This window comes from Pectinophora gossypiella, chromosome 1 (genome assembly GCF_024362695.1).
Source record: "Pectinophora gossypiella chromosome 1, ilPecGoss1.1, whole genome shotgun sequence".
In the NCBI taxonomy this organism is placed as follows: domain Eukaryota; kingdom Metazoa; phylum Arthropoda; class Insecta; order Lepidoptera; family Gelechiidae; genus Pectinophora; species Pectinophora gossypiella.
In genome coordinates, this window is record NC_065404.1 from 142,878 (window position 1) to 166,564 (window position 23,687).

General features: G+C 43.7%; 3 protein-coding genes across 3 annotated transcripts in view; 2 read left to right on the top strand and 1 right to left on the bottom strand.

The window, feature by feature from the left end:
- LOC126366583 (transmembrane protein KIAA1109 homolog) overlaps positions 1-9,107 on the top strand; it is a 28,902-nt gene extending 19,795 nt beyond the window's left edge. Inside the window, exons 29-47 of the mRNA XM_050009737.1 lie at positions 149-305; positions 533-691; positions 965-1,151; positions 1,481-1,706; positions 1,872-2,097; positions 2,230-2,489; positions 2,678-2,846; positions 3,126-3,205; positions 3,331-3,430; positions 3,766-3,923; positions 4,096-4,276; positions 4,446-4,645; positions 5,210-5,368; positions 5,677-5,835; positions 6,183-6,410; positions 6,544-6,741; positions 6,919-7,049; positions 7,371-7,483; positions 7,774-9,107. Of these exons, the coding sequence (XP_049865694.1) occupies positions 149-305; positions 533-691; positions 965-1,151; positions 1,481-1,706; positions 1,872-2,097; positions 2,230-2,489; positions 2,678-2,846; positions 3,126-3,205; positions 3,331-3,430; positions 3,766-3,923; positions 4,096-4,276; positions 4,446-4,645; positions 5,210-5,368; positions 5,677-5,835; positions 6,183-6,410; positions 6,544-6,741; positions 6,919-7,049; positions 7,371-7,483; positions 7,774-7,957 (3,275 nt within the window). The 3' untranslated portion in view covers positions 7,958-9,107. The remainder of the gene's footprint in view (positions 1-148; positions 306-532; positions 692-964; positions 1,152-1,480; positions 1,707-1,871; positions 2,098-2,229; positions 2,490-2,677; positions 2,847-3,125; positions 3,206-3,330; positions 3,431-3,765; positions 3,924-4,095; positions 4,277-4,445; positions 4,646-5,209; positions 5,369-5,676; positions 5,836-6,182; positions 6,411-6,543; positions 6,742-6,918; positions 7,050-7,370; positions 7,484-7,773) is intronic.
- Positions 9,108-9,136: 29 nt separating this feature from the next.
- LOC126368516 (ubiquitin-like-conjugating enzyme ATG3) lies at positions 9,137-14,480 on the bottom strand. Its single transcript, XM_050012547.1, has 8 exons — positions 14,423-14,480; positions 14,260-14,347; positions 13,866-14,054; positions 13,459-13,566; positions 13,077-13,229; positions 12,499-12,678; positions 11,041-11,168; positions 9,137-10,536 (listed from the first exon to the last, which is right to left on the bottom strand). The coding sequence occupies exons 2-8, from the start codon at positions 14,329-14,331 to the stop codon at positions 10,383-10,385; spliced, it is 984 nt and encodes a 327-aa protein (XP_049868504.1). The 5' UTR covers positions 14,332-14,347; positions 14,423-14,480; the 3' UTR covers positions 9,137-10,382.
- Positions 14,481-20,871: 6,391 nt separating this feature from the next.
- On the top strand, positions 20,872-23,655 carry LOC126369174 (mitochondrial fission 1 protein). The gene is made up of 5 exons (XM_050013471.1): positions 20,872-21,055; positions 21,137-21,250; positions 21,477-21,647; positions 22,497-22,630; positions 23,259-23,655. Exons 1-4 carry the CDS (start codon positions 21,011-21,013, stop codon positions 22,614-22,616), a joined length of 450 nt encoding a protein of 149 aa, XP_049869428.1. The 5' UTR covers positions 20,872-21,010; the 3' UTR covers positions 22,617-22,630; positions 23,259-23,655.
- The last annotated feature ends 32 nt before the right edge of the window (positions 23,656-23,687 follow it).

Genomic DNA, 23,687 nt, shown 5'->3' on the forward strand with positions numbered 1-23,687 from the left:
TTCAGAATCCTGCCGAGCTTTAACGGAATCCTGATGACGATCGTCGAGAGCACAGTTTCGGCTTACCTACTGACATAAATATTAAAAGTGTGTGTTGTAGGACGTAGTACCCCCTGACGGGCAAGCTGAGTGTTGTTGCGTGTGGCAGGCGAGCTGCCGCCGTGCGAGCCGCTGCGGGCGGGGGCCGCGGGGGGCGCGGGGCGGGGCGTGCAGCGCCAGAGCTCGCTGCCGGCGCCGCGCGAGCCGTGGCCCGACGTGGAGCCCGGCGTGCAGCTGCGGCGGGAGCCGCGGGACGCCGACCGCAGGTCACTTGAATTGCTCCTCATGCCGCTTTCGATGATCTTTACCTATTGATTTTAGAAAACGAATAACTTTGCTAGATCCCACGATTAGATTGTCTACTTCGATTGATATAAATTTCTATATAAGGTTGGATATTTTGAGAAGACGTTTTTGAATTAGCCATTTAAAATTGTTAATATAATGGTGGCACGACGATGGTCCAGCCGTAACGTGTTGTGTGTGCACGCAGCGGCGCGGCGGGCGAGGGCGGCGGCGGGGCGGAGGCGCGCGGCAAGCCCAAGGCGGCGGAGCCCAACATCGACTTCGAGCTGGACGTCAAGGTGCACGTCAACAGCGGCAAGTGCGTGCTGCACACCAAGGAGCCCAGCAGGGAGGAGGAGATCAGGATGTAAGCTGCTCTGTGATACGTGGATAGCGAAGAAAATCGAAGAGAGATAAAAATACTTCTCGTAACAAAACAAACCAGTTTTGAGTCCGATATGAAACAACAGGGGGATTCTAATTTTGAAGAATTCAGAAATATATCGAAAGATCACAGATTTGGTTTTCATTATACATAAATAATATTTTTGCAGATCTGCAATATTCATTTGTTTTATCGGTTGTATCGAACTGCTGTTTAGTTTGAAAGGCGCTACATAACAGGGCGATGTGTGTCCAGGGCCGGCCGCATGCGGGTCGGGCGCTCGGCGTCGGGCGGGCTGGAGGGCGCGGGGGTGGGGGCGGGGGCGGGGCCGGGGGCCGCCCCCGGCTCCCCGGGCGCCCGCCGCAAGCCGCCGCTGGCGGCGCCGCGCCTCACGCCCGCCATCGACATCACCGTGTTCCGCGTGCCCGGGTTAGACCTCAAGGTATGACCTTACACCTCATACCTCTTCGTACCCACAGTTCCAAGGAGGATGAATTTCAATTAACTTTGAGTTAACTAATTTTACTGGTGAACTCTTTCTAATTCACAAATGTGCCATGTGTAGTCCGATTCCTATCTAGAGGATCTCATTATGAAAAATGTTGGAATTGGTTATTGGTTCTTGTTATATTTGTTAGTTACCGCTTTCGACTACCGGTACCTTTTTCGTGTCAACCCTTATGTATGAATTAAGTTAAATAATGAATATTATAGGTATTGCAGACTTTATACACGCCATTCTTTTTCATAATTGTAACCTGCGTGTCTCAGGTGCACTACGAGTCCAAGACGACCCCCGAGGAGGGCGCGTCCCCTGCGGGCGGCGCGGCGCTGCGCAAGGCCGCCAGCAAGAAGGCGTCGCTGTTCGCCTGGATCACGCTGCAGAGCATCCCCGAGGAGACCATCATCTCGCCACATATACTGGAGTTCCTCGAGCGCACGCTCGAACCTATACCTGAGAAGAGCTTCGCCGCGCCACAGCCGCCGCCCACGCTCGGTGAGTGAGCCTATACCCGATAAAACTTTTGGTTTTGTCAATTTTAACACCTTCGCGGCCCGTTTATAGCCGTGGTCCCCATCCCAAGTGTCCGTGATCAGTGTCAGTGAAAGTGTTTAAAATGTAAACTGTATTTAAACAGCTTCCTTATATTTGGCCCCGCAGACCCCGGCAGCGCCGGCCCGGCCAGCGCGGCCGCGGCGGGCGGCGGCGAGGCGGCGGGGTCGTACGGCCAGTACGTGTACGCCTCGTTCCCCGTCGACGTCATCGTCCACTTCCACATGCAGCCCTCCACGTTCCGCTTCTCGTGCCTGCCCGCCTCGCGCGTCGAGTGCCTGCTGCAACTGCCTAGTCTCCAGATCGTGTTCAGCTCGAAGCGAGCCACTGATGAGTGAGTACACTTCCTCATGTCAATTTTGTCAGCAATATTGAATGATTCTCGTAATTAATTTTACCACCACCTTTTTCAACTTCACTACTTGTCATTGTATGCCGAACTTCTTCTGAGCATATGTTACCCCAGGGAGCTGGCACAAGCGGGCGTGGCGATGGGCGGTCTGAGCGTGACGGGCTGCCTGGCGGACTTCTCCGTGTACATGTTCCACCCGTACGGCGGCAAGAAGTCCAGCCTCAAGGAGGCGCAGTGGTCGCCGCTCGCAGACTCCGAGCGCAAAGACTCGCTAAGCATCAACGTGGAATTTGTCAAGTTCCATCTATCACGGTCGCGCAAACTGGACTATCACGCTGACAACGACCGCTCGAAAGCCACCGTGCGGTTCTCTAGTAAGTCATGATCTCTACTTGTAGGTGCTCTAATTCATAATTACTTATATCAAAAAAAAATCCAGTAATTTTTGATCACTAGAATAGCATTTTATCTTTGAGCGATTCAAACAGTCTACTACTCTATGCTAGTTAATTGGGGTAACCGATTATAACTGATTATTTATCGTGTGTCACGTAATCCCCAGCAATCGTGGACGTGGGGTCGGCGTGGTTCAAGTACGACATGCGGCGGCTGGGCGAGATCCTGGCGTTCCCGAAGGCGTGGTACCGCCGCACCATCGTGCGCCGCATGTTCCTCGGCGACCTGTCTGCTCACCCCACACACGCCGCCGCTAGCAGCGCACATGGAGTACCGTGAGTTATCAAATACTTGTTTTTAATCGGCTTCTTTAACAGACGTTGTTTACCAACATCTTAAAAACAGCTGTAAAATGAATGCAATGCTTCCCGCTTTCTTCACGTATTTAGTTACTGTTATCTTCTTTTAGCAATGAAACAGTACTCGTAAACTGAAGAATTTTAATAAGAAACAAAGTGCCTTCGTTCTGTTTGAACCTACCTTGAAATCACACATCCATAGTTCAATGTTTGGTTCCAAATCCTTGGTAAATAATGACGTGATATGTATTCCAGATCAACAAGTAATGTGCCGGTGTCACCAGTGTTGCCACAGAGAGAGAAAACTAAAACTGATACTATTAAGTCTAATAAAGGTAAGAATGTAGTAAAATAAGTGCGTAGTTAGTAACTATTTAGTATTGCGTGCTGTAGGAAACATACTGCATGAGTCAGTTTTTGTTGATGGTGTGTTTGACTGGTTGGTGTCGTGTGTCCTCAGATAAAGCGAACGCGGCGTGGGAGACTCTGGTGCTGTTCGCGGTGAACTTCACCAAGCTGAACGTGCACATGAACATGGGTAACGTCATGGGGAACGTCAGGTGAGGGCGCGATGGCAAATTTGGCGTTAGGTGTTTAGATCATTCGTACGAAGTATCCGCAAAAAGTATCTGCAGTAATTGATGGTAAAATCAATGATGATGGGTTGATGAGGTTGGTATTCCACCTCACAACCCACACGATAAGAAGAAGATGGTAAAATTTCATGCATCGGAAATTTGTTCCTGAGACACATGAAAGACGATTACATGAGACGATCGTATGAATTTCGGGAACGCAACATTGAAACGGTTTAGGGCCGGTTTCATTTTTATATCCGTAGTGCATCTTGCTGTACCACGGAGTTGTTATCTGGACTGACTAAAGTGACGTGTAGTTGGCAGAGCCGCGACTTCAACTGCTCGGGGCGCCTGAGCATCGGCAGCACGGGCCACCGCAACATGCTGGTGGGCGTGGCGCTGGCGGGCTCGGCGCTGGACGCGCGCGGCGGCATCGTCGGCGGGGCCATCTCGCTCTCCGCCATACATACTTACGGTGAGACATTGACATATATCTACGAGACAAGGTTACGCCTGTTTATCCTTCGAGCAGGCAAAGATCACGGTTCCATATGCTCCGACCATCGTTATCCCATGTCTGCCTGTCGAGAGTATATCCGCCGTGTGTGTCGCACACCCCCGCCAGTCAGAGTAATGGTCGGTTGCAGCGCACATCTCGGAGGAGGCGGGCGGCATGCCGATGCACGTGTGCGGCGTGCGGCTGGCGGCGCTGGAGCTGCGGCTGGAGTACATGGGCGCCGCGGCGCTGCTGGCGCGGGTGTCCCGGCTGCAGGCCGCGGCGCGGGACGAGTGGCTGGCCCGCGCCCGCCCGCAGCGGACCAGCGCAAGGTACGTGCCCACTCATTCCGCTTCGCATGAGCGGGAAGTGCCAAAATTCGTAAGCCGGTTTTCATCCGCCATCTTGCGGTCACGTGTAATCTAATAATACGAACTATCTTGCAATTAAATTCCTCAAATCGTTTAAAATGCGATTCAATCGAAATTTCACCGATTCCAGGCCGGCGATAATCCTGGCGCACGGCACGCTGGCGTGGCAGCAGCTGCAGGTGCTGATGTCGCGCAGCACGACGCCCGACCTGCTCAAGATGCAGCTCAAGCTGGAGGAGTTCTTCACGCAGCAGTTCAAGTCCAGCAAGCGCGTGTTCTCCAGCCTGCACCCCGACTACCGCGGCCGCCGCGCCTGGGAGCGCCGCGAGAGTATGTACCTACCACGCATTATCACACAAAAGTGGTTAATACCTTTTTCTACTCCTCTACTTTAATCTGGCATTTAAATAACCAAAAAGTCTAATATAAGTACATACATAATTAAACTCTTTGAAAAAGTGTACGCTCTATGGCCTATAAAAGCATTGTTTACAAAGTGTAACTGTACTATAATGTCGCCAAAAAAGCATTGTTGTTGTTTTTTTTTTTTTGACCGGAAACTGGCACCTTTACTTTGTTTGGTGCCATAGATATACTATAAAAAAAAGTATACATTTGCCGCCATTTTCCCGCGCGTTGGAAAATAATTTTTATAAATAAAATTTTTCTTTGTATAATTTTTGTTTCATTTAAAATAACGTCGTCGTAGAAAAAGTATTGTATGCAACGTTGTATAACTAGGTCAAAAAATGCTCGTGGCGTCTCTTATTGCGATGTTCGCCAAGGCTCACATCGCAACTCACGCCACTCGCATTTTTTGACCCTTCTTATACAACTGTTGCATAAAATACTATTAAACGATTCTGGTCCGATAGAATGTTTGGCATTGTGCAGTGGCGAACGCAGCAGCAGCGAGCGCGGCGGCGGCGGCGACGGCGGCTGTGGGCGGCGAGGGCGGCGCCGAGCTGCGCCACCACCGGCACTGGCAGCGCGTGCTGCGCCAGCTGGCCGGCCTGCAGCTGGCCACGCTCAGCGCGCCGCTGCCCGCGCACGGTGCGTGTCATTGCAAATTATTGCAAATTGCGTGTTGCGATGTGTGTGTAATTGCGTTTACTTTATAAGCGAGCGATATCCAAATATACTTTAATTCCTCCTACACCGGAACCGAGTTTGATGATGAACATACCCTTTATTTCATTAAATGAAATGTTCTCTTTCTGGTAAATTAACTGGGCATAATTCTAATCATCCTGCAAACGCAAAATTTTGCTTGTGTTGTAACTGTTAGGTAGAGAAAGTTCACCGGTATATTTTAACTTTTCGTGTGGGTGGGCCATAATATTAACAATTTGTATATGCAGGTATGGTGGTAGGCGGCACGATGGAGCTGCAGGGCGCGAACGTGTCGCTGGCGTGTTTCCATGGCAACAGCTTCAAGGCCAAGTCGTGGGCGCTGTTCAGCCTCAAGATGCCCTGCATCACCTTCGCCACAGAGGCACAACAACTCGCCGACGAACAAGGTTTGATTTTGAGGCATTCACGTGTATAACCAGTGATTTTGTCATTTCATTTCAATTTTCAGTTTTTCCAGGAAATGTGAACATTCTGTGATGGTTTCGTAGAAATTTGGAGAAGGGTCATCACCATACCTGGTGATGACCGTCTTGGACAATTTTGCGACCTAAAAGTTTGTTTAAGTACTTGTTGATAATGCCTGAAATTATCTGCCACCAGAAGTTCTTGATAAGGACGATTATTATTATTTTATCAGATAAATTCTAAAGTAACTTTTCGACAACGCGATAAATTTGAATTCTGGCGGATCCCCATTTATCAAGTTTGTGACGTGATATTTGTCCGGATGCAGGGTTGCTGGAGGTCCACGTAGTACAGTCCTTGACCGCGGGGCTGGGCCTGTCGGCGGGCGCAGCGGCGGGCGCGGGGCCGGGCGGCGGCGGCGGCGGGGGCGGCGGCGGGGGCGGGCACCAGTCCATGGCCACCGTGTGCCGCATGACGCGCGCGCTGCTCTTCCCGCCGCAGTTCAAGACGCTCCGCGAGTGGTTCCACTACGCCTTCGCTAGCAGCGAGATTGACGGTAATTTGGGAACTTTCCATTTGTAGGAATTTTGAAAATGAAAGTGCCGCGCTAACACTATAACTGTCTTTTTCTTTTACGAAACAAATCATTTCAGAAACCTACAAACCCACAATAATTAATTTGATTGCAGCCATCGAGCTATTTCCGTCCCTGGAGCGCGAGGCCGGCAGCGCGGGCGCGGCCGGCGCGGGCGCGGGCGCGGGCGCCGAGGAGCGGCGCGCCAAGGGCGAGGCGGCGCACTCGCGCGAGGTGATCTTCGCGCTGCCCTCGCTGCAGCTGCACCTGCGCACGCAGCACCGCCAGGCGCCGCGCCCGCCCACAGACCTCGGTGCGTGGCCTGTGCTAGGCGACACTTCCAACAACTCCATCCCTCGTACACTCTAAAACAGCTCGAACCATTCGAGGCTCGATCGACTCACTAAAAATTAATCATCGATTGGTATTAGAAGATAATACTGCGTTTAGTTTTTCATTGTAATAATGTGACATTTTGGTGTAACATTAGATCCGAAGCCAGTGGTGGAGTGCAGCTTCATCACGGAGTTCGAGGACCACATATTCGTGTCGGTGGACGCGGAGGCGTTCCTCTTCCTGCACGACCTCATATCCTCATACATCAAGGAGAAGGAAAGAGTTGTGAGTAAAACGATGTGTATGTTCACAGGAATCATACGTATTGCCGGGAACATCGTCTTAGAGTTCCTACGCGATATCAGCGGAATTTGAAGATGACATAAACCCACAATAAATCGTCATACGTCTTACTTCAACAAACGTACTTAAAGGGAGAGTAGTAGTAAGACAGGTGATTGGAGATGTAAGAAATGAGGATGAAGGATTATTCTTATTGGGCACACATGCGCTTTTTTACAATACGGGCTTTCTTCTTCTAAAGAGCAATTTATCTTGGTTGTGTTTACAGTGCGATTGCGTTATGCTGTATTTGTTCCCCCGCAGATGCCGGGCGGCGGCGGCGGCGGGGGCGGGGCGGGGCGCGGGCGCGGCGAGCCGGCGCCGCAGGACTACCGCGACTACCGCTGCGTCACCTGGCACCTGGAGCCCACCGTAAGGTGCGTGCACCCACCACTCGCATGCTGGTCGCAACGACGATCGGTACACTAACTAATTGCATCATGCAAATTCATCTGATACTGTCTCCCGAGTAAAATGAACCTTCAGTCAACATTGTGATTGTTTTTCGTTTTCTTCTAAAATACTTAAACCAATTATTCGTCATACTTTGAAATAACCCCTAACCCTACCGACCTGCGATTAAAAGTCTCGAAATATCTAGCTCCCTCTGAGGCAAAGCGAGTGCTGTCAACCTAGAAGTTGAATGTGTTGTAACGTTGTACCCCAGACTGCTGTCGTGGGCCGGCAAGTCCATCGAGCCGTACGGCGTGGACTACATCCTGCAGCAGCTGGGGTTCCGGCACGCGCGTACCACCATCCCCAAGTGGCTGCAGCGCGGCGCGCTCGACCCGCTGGACTCGCTGCTGGCGCTGCTGCTGGCGCGCCTCGCCGCCATCCTGCCCAGCCGCTGACCACGCCGCCCACAGTGCTGCCCGGCCGCTGACCACGCCGCCCACAGTGCTGCCCGGCCGCTGACCACGCCGCCCACAGTGCTGCCCGGCCGCTGACCACGCCGCCCACAGTGCTGCCCGGCCGCTGACCACCCCCAAGTGGCTGTAAGGCAGCGTTTGACTATGATGGCGCCAGGGCGCCTCCCGCATCCCCACTACTCCGGGGATACGGGCGCGGGCATCGATGGCGGACTTTCTCTACAAACTTGTTGTAAGCGACCAATTTAGCGTCTTTGTTTTCCGTCCCACGTGCGTGACACACTGCTGATCTACTGAGTCTTAGAATCCTATTGGCGACGACTCTTGCCGTGGTCCTATGTACGACGAGTTATTCCATAATTTTATCTTCCAGTTATACAAGTTGTTATCATTACAAGCTTGTAGAGAGGTCCAGCGACATTACGGATGTAATAAGAAATTATTATTTATTCCCAGTTTTCTGACAATGTATACCAAAGTGTTGATAGTTAATATGTATAGTTAGTTTGGCACTCTATCTTAGCGGTAGTTTTAACTACGCTACCGGCAATGTACTAGCGACGAAGACAATGACACATTCCGATGACATGCCAATGAAATTATTGAAAATTTAATATAATTATTGGGTATAATCATAAATTATTATAATTGAACGCCTAACTAATTTATGGCAAAGTCTTCAATATTGTAGATCAAATTTCGTATCTCTACTATATATCATAGATTCTCTGTATCTACTTCAGGTTACGACATAGTGTTAACTAAAATTAACAATACGGAAGAGTGACACGATGCTGCCATTGATCCACCTGACATAATAATTTATTTTGTAGTAATTTTACTGACGCGCTGTGGCGGCGGTCGCGCGTGGCGCCGCCGAAGCCCAGACGCGGCACAGTTAGCTTTAGTTCCGGTAGAGGGCGACACTAGACTTCACGAAATGGGTGCAATAAATACTAGCGAGTAGAGAGTGGAAGCTCCTATTGTATTATATGTAATTAGTTGCAGCTTCTTGTAGCAAAACTGATATATTTTACTATGAAACATGGCGATTTGTACCGATTATAATGTAATGTAAAATGTATGTACATATTCAATGTGATATTATAAATAAACTCAACTGGTATCTGTATGTTGGAGTTTACAATAAACAACATCCTCTTAGCAAAATATGTTTTATATTACAGCTGAAGAAACAATGCGCGTAATATAAAATACTAGCTGGAGTAAATAAACTATTACATTGCAAAATATGATAATTATACACGACACTTACATATGTATACACGTGCACAAAATCGAGACATATAATTTATAAATATATTACATTGAATCTATTCAATATTCTTGCTGTTAGTTGCCTTGATTCACCTTGAGGCATCCTCTTGACTGACATCCAAGATGTCACCTACAACATCAGTAGAGATATTGCTAAATACAACAATGAAATTACTTAGGAATGTTCCCCATAAACTTACTGGACAGTCTTGCTTGCGTTCACGCAGTGTGTATTGTTTGTGCTACAATCGGGAATTATTACAACATTTTGAACAATAATTACTTCAAAATTTTGTACAAGTAGAAGACTACACAGACTATTTGATTTTTGTACTAGGTGTGGTGGGTATAATGCAGAGAGCGCAGCGAGTGAGCGGGCAAGCTATACGATCACGGCTACACAGCATATAAATACGCAGCGACGTCATCGGTCAGCCGGCCTCTGGTCGTATCCATTAGATACGTCAACTATGGGCTAAAGTTGATTTGTCTATGCTTGATAGAGACGACAACTATTAAAACTTACACCCGAATAAATGAGAACGTTACGACACGACTTTTAGGCTGGTCGCAAGTTGGACGCGCTTTCATATGAATTCGGCTTGTGTGAATACGTACGAACACGAACGCATAATCTCTACCGTCCAAGTACTATGGGAATGTCCAGTGTGCGGGCAATTCGCGAATTGATCGTAGACAAGTATTCGTGGGGGACGTACGATGCAAATTCGAAAGAAAACGCGTTCAACGTGTGACCGGCCGCAGGAGAGGCGGTAGACACTATGAAACGGGACCAGTACCTACGACCAGAAACGTTTGAAAGCCCCACCACGAGACACTCCAGACCCACCAGCGTACAGTTCGGCCTTAGTTTCATTACATTATGTTGACGTATATAAGGGATACAATATGGTGCCGTTTTTGGCAAAAATAAAACCTAATTTTATTTAGTCTCACATTTCTAATACTATCTCCTGCGCTTATCATAAGTAACACTATCTTTAGAGCTGTCAAAAGTAAATAAATTGTTGTTCGCCATTATCGGCACCAGTGGGCCTGCAGCACACAGCTCCACGACGCGGACACACTCGATGGCAAGACGTGTTTGTATTACATCAACCGCGTGCTCCTAGTTGATGGAGAAGTTCTGCGTGAAGTCGTACTCGATGGTGGGGATGACGGTCTGCACGAACTTGAGGAACACGATGAGGTACGAGTACACGCCCATCTCGCCGCCCGACTCCGTCACCGTCTCGATTATCTTCTTCATCACTTCGGCGTGCCTTCAACCACATCACACATACATTATGGAACACCTTTCCAAAACAAATTTTTTGACATTCTAAGAAAAATATTCAATGTTGCAGTAATTGTAAGTATTTGTTCGTATTAATGTGTCCACGTTGCTATTTGGGTTTTTGAAATCAATATCATCATACAGCCGACTACATGGCATTTTAATGGTAGCTTCAAAGAATCTGCAATACCAATATAGCGCGAATCTGCGCTAATGTTACAAGACACTAATACAGAGAAATAAAAGGCGACATGCTACTTAGAGTAACAGCGGGATTACACGACATACATACAGTCGCAAAATTCATGTTATTTTTTTAGTTTTTTTAAATTATTTTCAATTCTATACTTTTGCGACGGAAAATTCCACTTGATATCAACTCAGAATCATGGCCTGAATCATCCCTCAAAGTTTTCGTTACGATGTCACTAACACCCGTTATATACATAATATATCGCTGCTCTCAATAATATCAAAGTATTGTGTTTACCGGCAGGGGTGCACGGAGGCCATGCTGGGCCCGGAGAGGTGCGGGTGCGACTCCATGGTGACTGTCTTCTTGGCATGGTCCTGCGACACGTCCTCGTACATCTGCGCCACGCTCAGCAGACTGTGGTTCTGTGGGTGCACATATACTATATTGTGTCATGTTCACTGTAGTCCTTATACTACGTACTGAACCCGCCAGAGGTGCAGTGTGCTTTGTACTTCTAACCATACGGTTAGTCATATCCATTTTAGGACATTGTATCAAGAAAGGCTGCAAGTTGGCTTCTGATTGCTTGTGGCTCTGCTCATCCCATTAGGAATTACGAGCATGAGTGCATGTGTATTTATTTATTTATTTTTCTTTATTTGGGATAACAACAGCATAATTTATTTTAGGTACAATCAGTAGATTACAGTTATTTGCCAAAAAAGTTATCCACTTAAAAAACAAACATGAATGAGAGCAGCAGCGTTACAGTTACAACATGTTTTGATGCTTATACAAGAGAACGTTTTATTTAATGTTAATAGTTATATATATATATAATACCAATATATACGGAATGATACAGAAGTTATATACAGAATGTATATATAAATAACAGAATTTATATAGTTGTGAATAGATATTATGATACAATCATATATATTATGGTATAACGATAAACGTACATGTATATAATAGGTTAATTAGCAAAGTTGTGAGTGTGAAACAGAAACCACGCTAGTTCTTATGGAAACATAGTGATAAACAGTAGTTCATACATTCAAACACGATGCAGATCGAAACTGTTAAGAATCATGACATAGTACCTGTTACCGGCAGCCTAGAACTCCTTGGCATGGAGTTAAGGTCTAACTGCGGCCATAAAGCTGCGCGTCCTCGACAAGGTTAAGCATTACTTCACACCTGGACAGATCCTAACACTGTATAAAGCTCAAGTCGGATCATGTATGGAGTATTGCAGCCATTTTTGGGACGGCTCAGCTAAATACCAACTTGCCGCTTTGGACTCAGTGAGCGCAGAGCCAAGAGGATGATCAGCGACGTGCGGCTAACAGCTAAGCTGCACTCCTTAGCGCATAGGCGAAAAGTCGTCAGTATGTCGGTACTCTACAGACTGCACTTCGAGGAGAATGCTCGCGATCTACACGAGCTTATTCCACCATCCCCCTTTTATCTTCGGACTTCCAGACGTATTTGGTGGATATTCCAACTATTCGCACAAAGCGCTTCGCATCGTCCGGTCTTTCATTATGAGTACTAGGGAGTGGAATTCTTTGCCGTCTTCTGTATTTCCGAATGTATATAACCCGCGTGCTTTCAAGGCCAGATTGAATAGGCACCTTCTGGGCGAGCTCGCTCCATCTTAGGTTCGTCAATGCCTTTGGGTAACTCTGGGCCAGGAGCAAACCCGTCAAAGGTAAAAAATATCTTAGTACATGGCGGCGTGCTTACCTCGTCGTAGCCGATGAGCCACAGCCGCGGCGTCTGGTAGTACTTGTCGTAGGTGATGTGCAGGTCGTAGGTGCGCGTGTGCACGATGTCGTCCCCGTCGGCGCCCGCGCCCCCCGCGCCGCCCGCGGCCCCCGCCCCGCCCGGCCCCCGCGCCGCCCGCTGCGGCGCCAGCGCTGTCGACTGAACACACTCCTCACATTACTACTAATAATTAATCACCAGCTCAATAGTAAATTAGGGATATACTACACCCGTAGTACATCCCTAATACTACCCATGAGCCTATAGAATGATTTATAATAGTAGTACCATTAGTGAGCAAGTTAGAGTTGTTCATTTCAACAAGTAAATTTCAACAACACTATTCTCACCTTGCTTGATAGATAAGTCTCTGCTGCAAGTCAGTTACCAATAACTTCGAAAATTCTCTGATACCAATGTGTCTCTAACAATATCGATTAGTAACTATGGTACGATAGTTTAAGACTCTTTCCATTGTAGGTTATGAATTTACACAAGCCAAAGATGATGATGAGGAGCTTATAAAGTATGATATTTTTGTCAAAACCAGTACTAACGGGATCAACTTCGTCAAGCAGGCCGGACTCCTGGAAGTTCTCCATATCCTCAGCCTCTCCCTCTTCGTCGTCCTCGTCGTCCCCCGCCGCCCCCGTGCCTGCCTCCGCGTCGCTGTCACCCTGCTCCGCCGCGTCGAGAGTCATTTCACACACCTTTCATAGGACAAACGGTTTTTCTATAAGTGCTCAAAGTGTTGAATACTTATTCTAAACATTATGGAACAATTAAGATGCTACACTTCATAGGAATTAAATTCATTCCTACAACATTACACAGGTGTCTCTAAGTAAGTATGATGTTCCATTTAGTTTAGACCATGTACAGATACAAATTACTTTATTGTACTCAAATAAATTAACAGGAAGCGCACATGTAACTAACCTTCTCTTCAATAGTGGATGAGCCAGCTGTGTCGTAGTGGTGTGTGTCCACCCAGCCACCGTCCTCGTCTTGCTCTATCACCTTCTCCTTGTCATCACAGTACTCTATCTGTAAACACAATATGAACACGAAATTAAATCATAGATATGAATAATCTCTTTCCTAGACTGGAAACAGCTGAATAAAAGAAGGGAGAATTTTGTTTCTTAGAAAATATTCTTACCTAATAGTCTGTATTTTTATTTCAGTTTATGATAAATTCTTACTCGGAGGTATATTAATCCTACCCTATATCTTCAAATATCATAATAATCACAAATTACTATAAACTGGTTAGATGTTTGATTCAAAATTGTTAAATACATAAATTATTTATGACATTTAGTTATCCATTAAAAAGTATCTACCTGTTTGCACCGTCGGTAGCAGGGAACATTCCTGGTAATGAGGAACTGCTTGTCCAAGGGCAAGTAGGGCCGCGCGCGCGCCTCCTCGCCGCGCGCCCATTGCCACGTCGGGCAGTGATGCACCAGGTGATCGCCTGCCGCCACAAACTCCTCCGGCGTCAGCACTCCCGTCTCTTGGAACTTCGACTCCTGTACACATACCACGTACACGTCTCTCGTTATACATTGTAACCGAGTCGATAAAATAATAAGCAAGATTTATCCGTGACAAAACTAATCAAATGGAAATAAATACATCAGAATACTGTTAACGATGTGACGGAATTAATTATACTGTTATCAGCGTAGAAGTAAACAAAGCTCTATTGTGAAGTTCAATTATAGATGGGAGTACCTTGAGGACCGGTGTTAAATAGCCCGCTACGCCAAGGGCCGTGCCCTTTACCGTGTTGATCACGCTTTGCATTTTTGAACCGCTGCTTCTATTGACAAAACAGTAAGCAATTTATTTTTGAAACAATATAAAACTTAATAATTTATAACAAAGAACACCCCACTTTGTAAGTCAAATAATACAAGGCAGTCTGTGTCTGTGACTCTGTCACTGTCAGCCAGCTGATAATTTGACGTCACCATTTTCGTTTAACAATAAGTTTTGTTTTACTCTACAAAGGCAAGAAACTGTAGCCTGTGCAGCCTAATCTGTAGTTCACAGTAAAAAACGGTTATTGTTTGCCATTTCCAGTTTTTTACTACACTATAGAATAGTGTCCCCCAAATACTTGGTCATTGTGTCCCCCGAAATCTCGGAATCAGAAAAGAGTCGCGGGATTGAAATGGATTGAAATCACTATTTAAGGTACTTTGAGATTTACCCAGAAGCATAGATTTCTCGGAACAGGGCGGTATGAGGAAGGGGACACGATTTTCCCATACTTGAATTATAAGTCTTATAGGTACATACCCGACGCGTTGAGCCAAGAAATCGTGTAGCGTATACATGTGTATACGTACCTTAACGTGAGACTAGGCTGAATATCGCGGAATTATTTATGTCTAGAAAAAATAAGTGTGACTGTGTGACAGTGAAACTGTCATCAAGAGCGGCTTTTTGGCGGGAAACGGGAACGGGACAGTTGCTTTCTTTATTGAATAATCTAAATAATTAATACGAAGTGGTGTTTTGTGGTTAATGATCGCATTAAGTTAGTCGGAAGACATTCGCTAGTGTTATTATATTGGAGTATTCAATAAACAAAGTGTATCTGCCTATTTTCGCTTCGTGCCAGGAAGCCGCTTCATAACTCAAAAGTTTATGCGGACTTTTGAGTTAATTCGTTTGGGGTTCGGAGTAGGAATCTACCATAGACATATAAGAGTATGGACTGGAAATACCTACAAAAAAAACGTGCCACTTCGTCGCATAAAATGGCGGCCTTTACTAGGGCTGCAAGCTGTTTCAATACTAGGATTACCATACTCGTACCTACTAGGTATAGCATCTTCTTCTTTGCGAGTCGATTCTAAATTTTTGCTGACCAATAATAGGTATAGCATTATAATAATAAGTATTCATAAGAGAACAGAAAGGGAAGGTAAAGGGTAATTAGGTGGTGTACTGTATTTTTCGTGTATGTTTTGTGTAAAACTTGTTCTTTTTGGTATGTTGTGTGCAATAAAGTATATTTGTATTTGTAAAGGGTTTAGTCAAGATTTATCTAAGTAGTTTCCTTAACAACTCTATAACATTGATTACATTCTTTATTGCGCACAATTCGAATCCACCTGGAGTGTATAATGAAACATAAATTATAACGTAAATCTGTTTATTAGCAAGTATTCATTTCACACATTATTTATTATGTAACTACATTATATTTACAATAAATACAAATCTAAACAGTGTCAATTTGTTTAGAAATTGTCTTTGTGACACCCTGTCACATTGCATATACAGGGTGTTAGTGACATCGTAACGAAAAAAAAAATGGAACGCCTATTTTATTGTACTAAAAACGATGGTGGGTGTTTTTCTTGTCGCAAATGTTTAATTAAGATTTTAAATTTTTACTGTGCCGCAATGTAAGTCGAACAACGCGCCACACAGACGCTAAACTTACGCGCGGCTACGTTGCGCGTGCGTGATACGATGTTGATATCTAGGTAGGAGTTTTCATTCTCTTGTATTTAGATGCTTAGTGGTTCAACGTTTAAAAATGTTGTTTGTTGAAGTAGAACACCTACTGCCACGATTTTTCACGCACGGTACCTACCTACCAGTTATTAAAACGTTCCTAACTTATTAACAATAAAAACCCTACTCTTGCCTTACCTTAATTGTTATTCCTTCGGATGAAGTACCTTCAGCTTCAGCTTCTATGCTGTTCTGGGAGCGTATAAAAAACATAGAACACGTTCAGCTGCTTCTCTTCCCGGGCATGTCGTAAAAACCGACAGAGGGATTGTGTCCTCTAACATGATGGACTAATGTTATGGGCGATAGGCTGATCCCTTATCACCATAAGGTTCATCGTATCCATCTTTGGACTTCGTATCAACAGTGGCTGCAAGTTGTCTTTGATTACTTGTGGCTCTGCCCACCCCATTAGGGATTACGGGCGTGAGTTTATGTATGTATGTATGTATGAAGTACCTAGGTAGGTACCCTAGAACATGTCACGTCACGTAGGTATGCAACATCGCGTTTCCTCCGCGGTAGGTAGGTATCACACGCACTCACAAACACAACACCTTGCTCTTTAATAAACATCAACAATCTTCCATACTTTTGCGCAGTAAATGGTCTATGATCTATCATCATAGTCGACACTACTCATTTACAGAATGAAACAAACACTCACAAACACGAAAAAAATATCCTCGAAAAACATCACGCGATTCGGGTCAAGCTTAGTATTCGACTGAGCGGAAGAGCGCGGCGGCGGCGTTAGCGCAAAGCATCAAAGGCGCCGACTAAGGGCGCCGACGACGCACCGGCCGCGGCCGAGTCGAGCCGACGACTAGAGAGAGAGAGAGAAGTATGTTTATGGTGCAAGTGACAGAGAAAGAAATAGTATCTGTTCGTATGCCTACTTTATTGGCGAGCGTTGCCCTTGACCCGTGCGCCGGCTATTCACCTGCGCATAGCTGAAGTTGTAGATACGTTATTAGTATTATTGATGACATTGATAAAATTTAATAATTAGTAATTTTTATTTGTTTATTTTAAATGTGCGTTCTATGCAGCTTAAAACACAATATGGGACTGAAAAAAATCTAATTTTTTTATGAATTTGGCGACAGGAAACTTCACTTGATACCTATGAATGAATGAAATGAAATGAATGAAAATGAATGAAAATGTCTTTATTAATTAAAACAGCGTTACAACTCAAAGAAATACCTAGTATCTGTTCGTAATGCCTACTTTATTGGCGCGCGTTGCCCTTGATCCGTGAGGCTATTCACGTCCGAGTATCCATCAAGACAGATCAAACAAGCCCTAACTCGGAGGTCTTGCGTCCCAGGATCCTTTAATTATGTCTTAGAACCTTCTTGGCCTATGTGGTCCAGTGGTTGAGCGATGGGATGCGGAGGGTCCGGGTTCGTATTCCGGTGGGGACATATCACAAAAATCTGTTTATAAGGCCTTTGGTTGGGACGTTACAGGCTGATCACCTGATTGTCCGAAAGTAAAATGATCCGTGCTTCGGAAGGTACGTTAAGTCGTTGCTCCCGTCTACTAGGTACTTATGTAAGCACGTAGCCGTTACATGAATATTGTACACAGAACAGGATAGGTTTAATTAGTTCTTTACTGATGATTTAACTATGAGATTTAAAACCACGAATAACTTAGTACTTAGTACCTCGGTACGGTACCAACATGTAACAAGAAAAATAAGATCACTCCTCTCGGACAATTTTTTTCTTTGAACATGCCGACATTGCCTACGCGGCGGAGTTGCCGAACTATCGATAGGTAGATTATCAATTGTTGAACTTGAAAATTGTCTAAACTATCGAAAGTAGTGATAGTACATTTAGATCGATACTAGCGATAGTACCGATAGGTCTTGCTTTGTAACAATAATGGGTATTGATCTGAAAGATCTATCGATAGGTACCTACTATTGTTTTTTTTTTAACTAGGTATCGATAGAATATCGATAGGCAACACTCTGGCGGAGTGTCCGCCCAATTCTAGACGCGATCTCGCTCGATTTTTGTGTAGCGAGGTTTTGCGTAGGTACTTACATACTAAGTTGGTGGATGGTTGACATAGTAGGTAACTAATTACCTAATCAGTGGTGGTTGTGTTAGTTGGTTGTTAGTTATTCTAATGACAACAAAGAATACAATTATTTACTGTTTCAACTGTTTTAGGTAGATAATGGCCCTGATTCCTATGAGTAAATGAATGAATAACCCGGTCGAATCAAAAAGGTATCTCGCTGGTAACTTAATTCTGTCGGTTGTTTTAGATTTCTGCTTAAAATTGACGTGTATTCCATAAATTTTATGCCTGTTGATTATCCGTCCATTTAAGAATAAGAATAAAATAAATTTATAATTTACGATAGACAGAGAAAGAAATAGGATCGGTTCGTAGTGCCTACTTTGTAGGCCGCGCCGCCGCCGCGCCGCCGCCGCGCCGCCGGCGTGCGGCGCGGGGCGCGCGGAGCGGGGCGTGCGGAGCGGGGCGCGCGGCGCGGTGCGTGTGGCCGTTGACCCGTTCGAGCAGCTGATGTCTCCATTACATCGAAAATTTTCGATAATTTGTCATTATTGTTTTTTTTATTGAAATTTGGGTTCTATGCAGCTAAAATCACAATATGGAATTGAAAATAATTAAAAACAAAACTCAAAATTTCATGAATTTTGCGACGGAAAATTCCACTAGATATTAACTCAGAATCATGGTCTGAATCATCCCTCTCAGTATTCGTTACGATGTCACTAACACCCAGTATAATTAATATACGCTTTCGGAGAAAGAAAATGTAAAGTTAAAGCAAACTTTCTTATTTCTTGGGAATACTTCTTTGGCAAAGGTAAACCTTGAAATTTGTTTACCTGCCTTTTCAAAAAGTCTTGCGGTCCTGCCAATTCTTCCATCAATACACTTTGCCCTTTATTATTTGATTTTTATTCTGCAGATCTTCCATAATATTCTTCAAATTGGCTATCTTTTAATTTTTTCATCGCGTCTTCTTGAACAGACTGAAATAAAGTTTAATAATAATGTTAAAACAGTGTATGTACTAAAATATATCTGATTTAAGTGCATTGTGTACCTGGTTGAATTATACTATATCATGTTAAAAATATAAAATTATTTGATAAATACCTTTTCATGTACTGACTTATGAGACAGACGTACGGGCAATGGCAGCACAGTCGACGTTGCAGCTGTGGATTAGTTTTCCAATATCACCTGTTTCAGTAAATCCAGTCGACAATTTTGGATTGAAAGATGGCCTGAAATGAAAGATAACATTCATTTATTTATATAAAATTTGTACAACTCATAATTGTTTCGACATATAATAGTTACAGACTAAGTATATTAAGTACATAATAATATGTAGTTGAATGATAGATAGTATAAACATGTTGTGATAACATGATACAAATATGTTATCTATCTAGCCAGTAGTGAGATGATGCAAGCTAGGCTGAAATTTAAATATAAATTTAAACACCAACAGCCTCTCTCTAACCATCGTCTTCTCAAGCTTTTATTTCTTGGAAACCTGTTAACGTAAAAATAATAACTAGTATTCTTAGCCAGTATTATTGGCGCAACACTAATTTGACTATGACGAATAAAGATATTGGAAAACAAAGAAAAATACGGTTTGTAGTATGACAATTACTCAAAATATATAAAGGTTTAATGCAAATTCATGGCTCAGTTGCGTTGTAACATCAAAATCTATAGGATTGTTTGTATTATTCAATGAATACGGGGTACTAACCTATGAAGTGACAAATACGGTTGATTTCTGTCCTTTCTGGCACCACACTGTACAATACAATACACGGACATGTTGAATATCACTTTTTTCAACTTCAACTTCGATTTAGGAAATCAAATCCTCGTAGTTTATCCGCAAAACACAAAATACGATCTCATAAACAGCTACTTGACAGCAGAAGTACCACAAAACACAGCGCATAAAATGGCGAAAAATGGCACGTACCTACAGCTGTTGTGACGTCATCACAAAATGTTGCCATAACTAGAAATAACAAATATATATTTATCTCTTTTACCAAATGAAATTTTGTACTAGTAAAAAAGAAACAAAACGATTATTGACGACCTGTTTCATAAACTACTCATATTTGTATAAGATGATGTTTATATAGTAGAACAGGGCGCCTCCATATAATTTCCTATCTCTATGGAATCTACTCCGAGGGTGGGGGCTTAGGTTTCATCATCATCACCTTTCATCATTTCATTAATCATCAAGAAAAAAATACGTCAGACATGGCTGTATGGGCATAGTTCCCTTTGCCTTACCCTTCGGGGAAAACCAAAACAAAAAAAAAAAAAAAAGAGCGGCTTTTTGGCGGGAAACGGGAACGGGACAGTTGCTTTCTTTATTGAATAATCTAAATAGTTACGCCAAAAAGAAGAAAAAAAAAAAAAAAAAATCTAAATAGTTAATACGAAGTGGTGTTTTGTGGTTGATGATCGCATTAAGTTAGTCGGAAGACATTCGCGAGTGTTATTATATTGGAGTATTCAATAAACAAAGTGTATCTGCCTATTTTCGCTTCGTGTCAAGAAGCCGCTTCATAACTCGAAAGTTTATGCGGACTTTCGAGTTAATTCGTTTGGGGTTCGGAGTAGGAGTCTAATCCGAGGGTGGGGGCTTAGGTTTCATCATCATCACCTTTCATCATTTCATCATTCATCAAGAAAAAAAATACGTAAGACATGGCTGTATGGGCATAGTTCCCTTTGCCTTACCCTTCGGGGAAAACAAAAAAAAAAAATGTCATCAAGAGCTGTCATTTTAGAAACATTTGGTTTTTATTGAAAACGCAAAATAATGCTTTTTATTCTCGGCAGATTTTAGTATTCAAATAATTTGTCAAGTCATTAAATTTCGCAGCCACATATATCTGCCATGGAGGACGTTTTAGATGAAGTAGTTTCGTCGGAAGATTTACAAGTGGGTATTATTCTTGCACAACATGTCGTTTTGTTGTGAATCACTGGTGTAGTAATATTGATGAATGTTTGTGTTGTGCAGAAGTTCGAGCGCGTATTCCACGAGCAGCTGCATCAGGGGAAGGTGACGCACAAGGCGCAGTTCGAGTACGCGTGGTGTCTGGTCCGCAGCAAGTACCCCACCGACATACGAAAGGTCTGACTCCACATTTCTCTTTACTTACCCTTACCGTACACGGTAATTAGAAACAAATTATTTTACTTTCCCTATCATAGCAAAATATTAAAATTGGTAATTTTAATAAATTAGGTAAGGTAAACATTATAAAATATAAATTGAAAATTTTTATTGGACTTTGAACTTATATATTATCATTAATTGCCACAGAACAAAGACCTTTGTTACCTTTGTGTGATTGCAGGGTATCCTCCTTCTGAAGGAGCTGTTCAACTCGCATGCGGAGGGCAAGCGGGACTACCTGTTCTACCTGGCCATCGGCAATGCCAGGATTAAGGAGTACAACAAGGCACTGCACTATGTAAAGGCATTCCTCGAGATTGAGCCCGCCAACCAGCAGGTGTTGGCTCTAGAGGTGTGTATAACTAGTTTTTAAAATTACCTAATACAATTAGAATAAAATTAATTATTGAACTTTCCTCATTTAATAGTGTTTATCCTCACACTGTGTTTAATTCTCAAACTCAGTTGAATGATGTTCAAAGGTCGTCACCCTTAAGTGACGAGATAAAGTTACTTATCAGTCATTATATTATCATATAGCATTGCAGCAGTAACTGATGTCATGTTGTCTTAAAACTCAAGATTTTTCATTGTGAGATACATAAATATAAATCAATGACAAGATGTAATAGAGAGTGAGCTTTACATCTAAGACAGATCTCTTCAACTGACCCTGCATGCCAGTAAAAGAAGCTAATATAACACAACACAATAATAATGTAGAACTTTGATCATTACTTTAAGGATGCTTTAAGTAAGTAATTTGACTGAAGTCATCACAGTGGGTAGTGGGATTTAATTTTCAATTACGTGTTTCCATAAGATTTTCTTCTCATATTTAAATCAAAGATGATAACATTCCTATTTGATAACTTCATTTGGTATGTCACATTCACTGAAATCATCCATCATCATTGGCACCAACATCTTGACAGATGATGGTAACAGTGGCACTGTCACATTTTGCTGCAGGATCTCTTGTGACTTATTCCCTGAAATAGGAAATCTATAATGTATAGTGCACATTCATTACACTACTACGCATTTTCTTCTCTCATGTGGATGATGTCAACATTCAGCCTCACCAACCCTGGTTTGAGCGTTATTTATTATTGAACTGCCAGAGATTCGGACTTGGCTTATGGTATAGTTCTGTACTTAGTAACCACCAGACTTGTAATGTAGAATGTGTTGTTTGCAGCGTCAAATCAACAAGCGCATGGAGAAGGAGGGCCTGATCGGCATGGCGGTGGCGGGCGGCGCCGTGCTGGCGCTCGGCGGGCTGGTCGGGCTCGGCATCGCGCTCGCCTCCAAGAAATAGCATTGGGCCCTCCTGTGAGTTACATGCACTTACTATATTCATTTGAATTAAAGTTAATGTTGATATGTATATGCAGTACCTATTTATTTATTTAACTGTTTATTGTACACAGGACAAAACATAAAGACAAATAGTTTACACTCAACTTAAATAAATGCTTCAGCTTATTTCTGTATTATAACAGGGTAGTTATTAGAACAGTAAAGAATGTTAAAAAAGAAAAGTATAACTAGATAACTAGTCTGTGTACAAGTTCTAGTCCTCGCCTGGGGTATACTCACGGCGTGGCAGGAAGATAGACAAACACTAGCTTGACACTATCCGTCAACTGCGCTCTCCGCCGCCGTCCCGCTCACATCTTCAGGCAGTAACGAGAGCTTGCGCGCAGACAATTATGCAAATGTTTCGAAAGTCTAACTGTGAATGTTACAATCGATCACATGTCTTCATCATCAGCCATTGCTGCACATAAGCCTCCCCCAAGGATCGTCACAATGACCGAAACTCTGCTGCCCACATACAGCATTTCCCCGCGACCTTCAGATGCTCATCGGTCCACCTTTCATACAACCAGGCGACAATTCCAATTGTGGTATGGTAAAATGTGTGAGTGATGTTGAAGGATGCAATTTGTTGTTGCAGAATGAACGCCGTATTTGGTGTTCATTACCTCCTTCGCAAGAGGAGGCCGAGCAGGGAGCGCTAGCCGTCGCTCTACACCGACACGAGTCGACACACACAAACTATGAATTTTTTTCACATGATAACTTTTGTACAAACCGTGAATGACAATTAAACCTTAAAATTGTAAAGTGAAACTTGTTTCAACAGTCGACGATTTTTTGTTTCTGTCGTAGATTTTGTAGTTAGCTGATAGCTGTACAGCCGCTAGGTAGTCGGTACTTTATGTGATATAATATGTGTAATGTATTTATTCCTCTAGCTTTAGGCACCACTTTATTTTTAAGAGCATGTGATGATTAATATTGAATTATTTTGTCAAAGCGATTCCATTAAATAAATACATTTTTGATTTGAATACCATTTTTGTAATGTTTTTTAGTGAGAGTG

Coding starts and splice junctions, on each gene's coding strand:
- LOC126369174 (XM_050013471.1), top strand. CDS start 21,011: ATGGAGGACGTTTTAGATGAAGTAGTTTCGTCGGAAGATTTACAA. Junction 21,056..21,136: donor TTTCGTCGGAAGATTTACAA/GTGGGTATTATT, acceptor TGTGTTGTGCAG/AAGTTCGAGCGCGTATTCCA. Junction 21,251..21,476: donor ACCCCACCGACATACGAAAG/GTCTGACTCCAC, acceptor GTGTGATTGCAG/GGTATCCTCCTTCTGAAGGA.
- LOC126368516 (XM_050012547.1), bottom strand. CDS start 14,331: ATGCAAAGCGTGATCAACACGGTAAAGGGCACGGCCCTTGGCGTAGCG. Junction 12,679..13,076: donor TGCTTGACGAAGTTGATCCC/GTTAGTACTGGT, acceptor GAGTGTGTTCAG/TCGACAGCGCTGGCGCCGCA. Junction 10,537..11,040: donor GCCTCCGTGCACCCCTGCCG/GTAAACACAATA, acceptor ATGTGGTTGAAG/GCACGCCGAAGTGATGAAGA.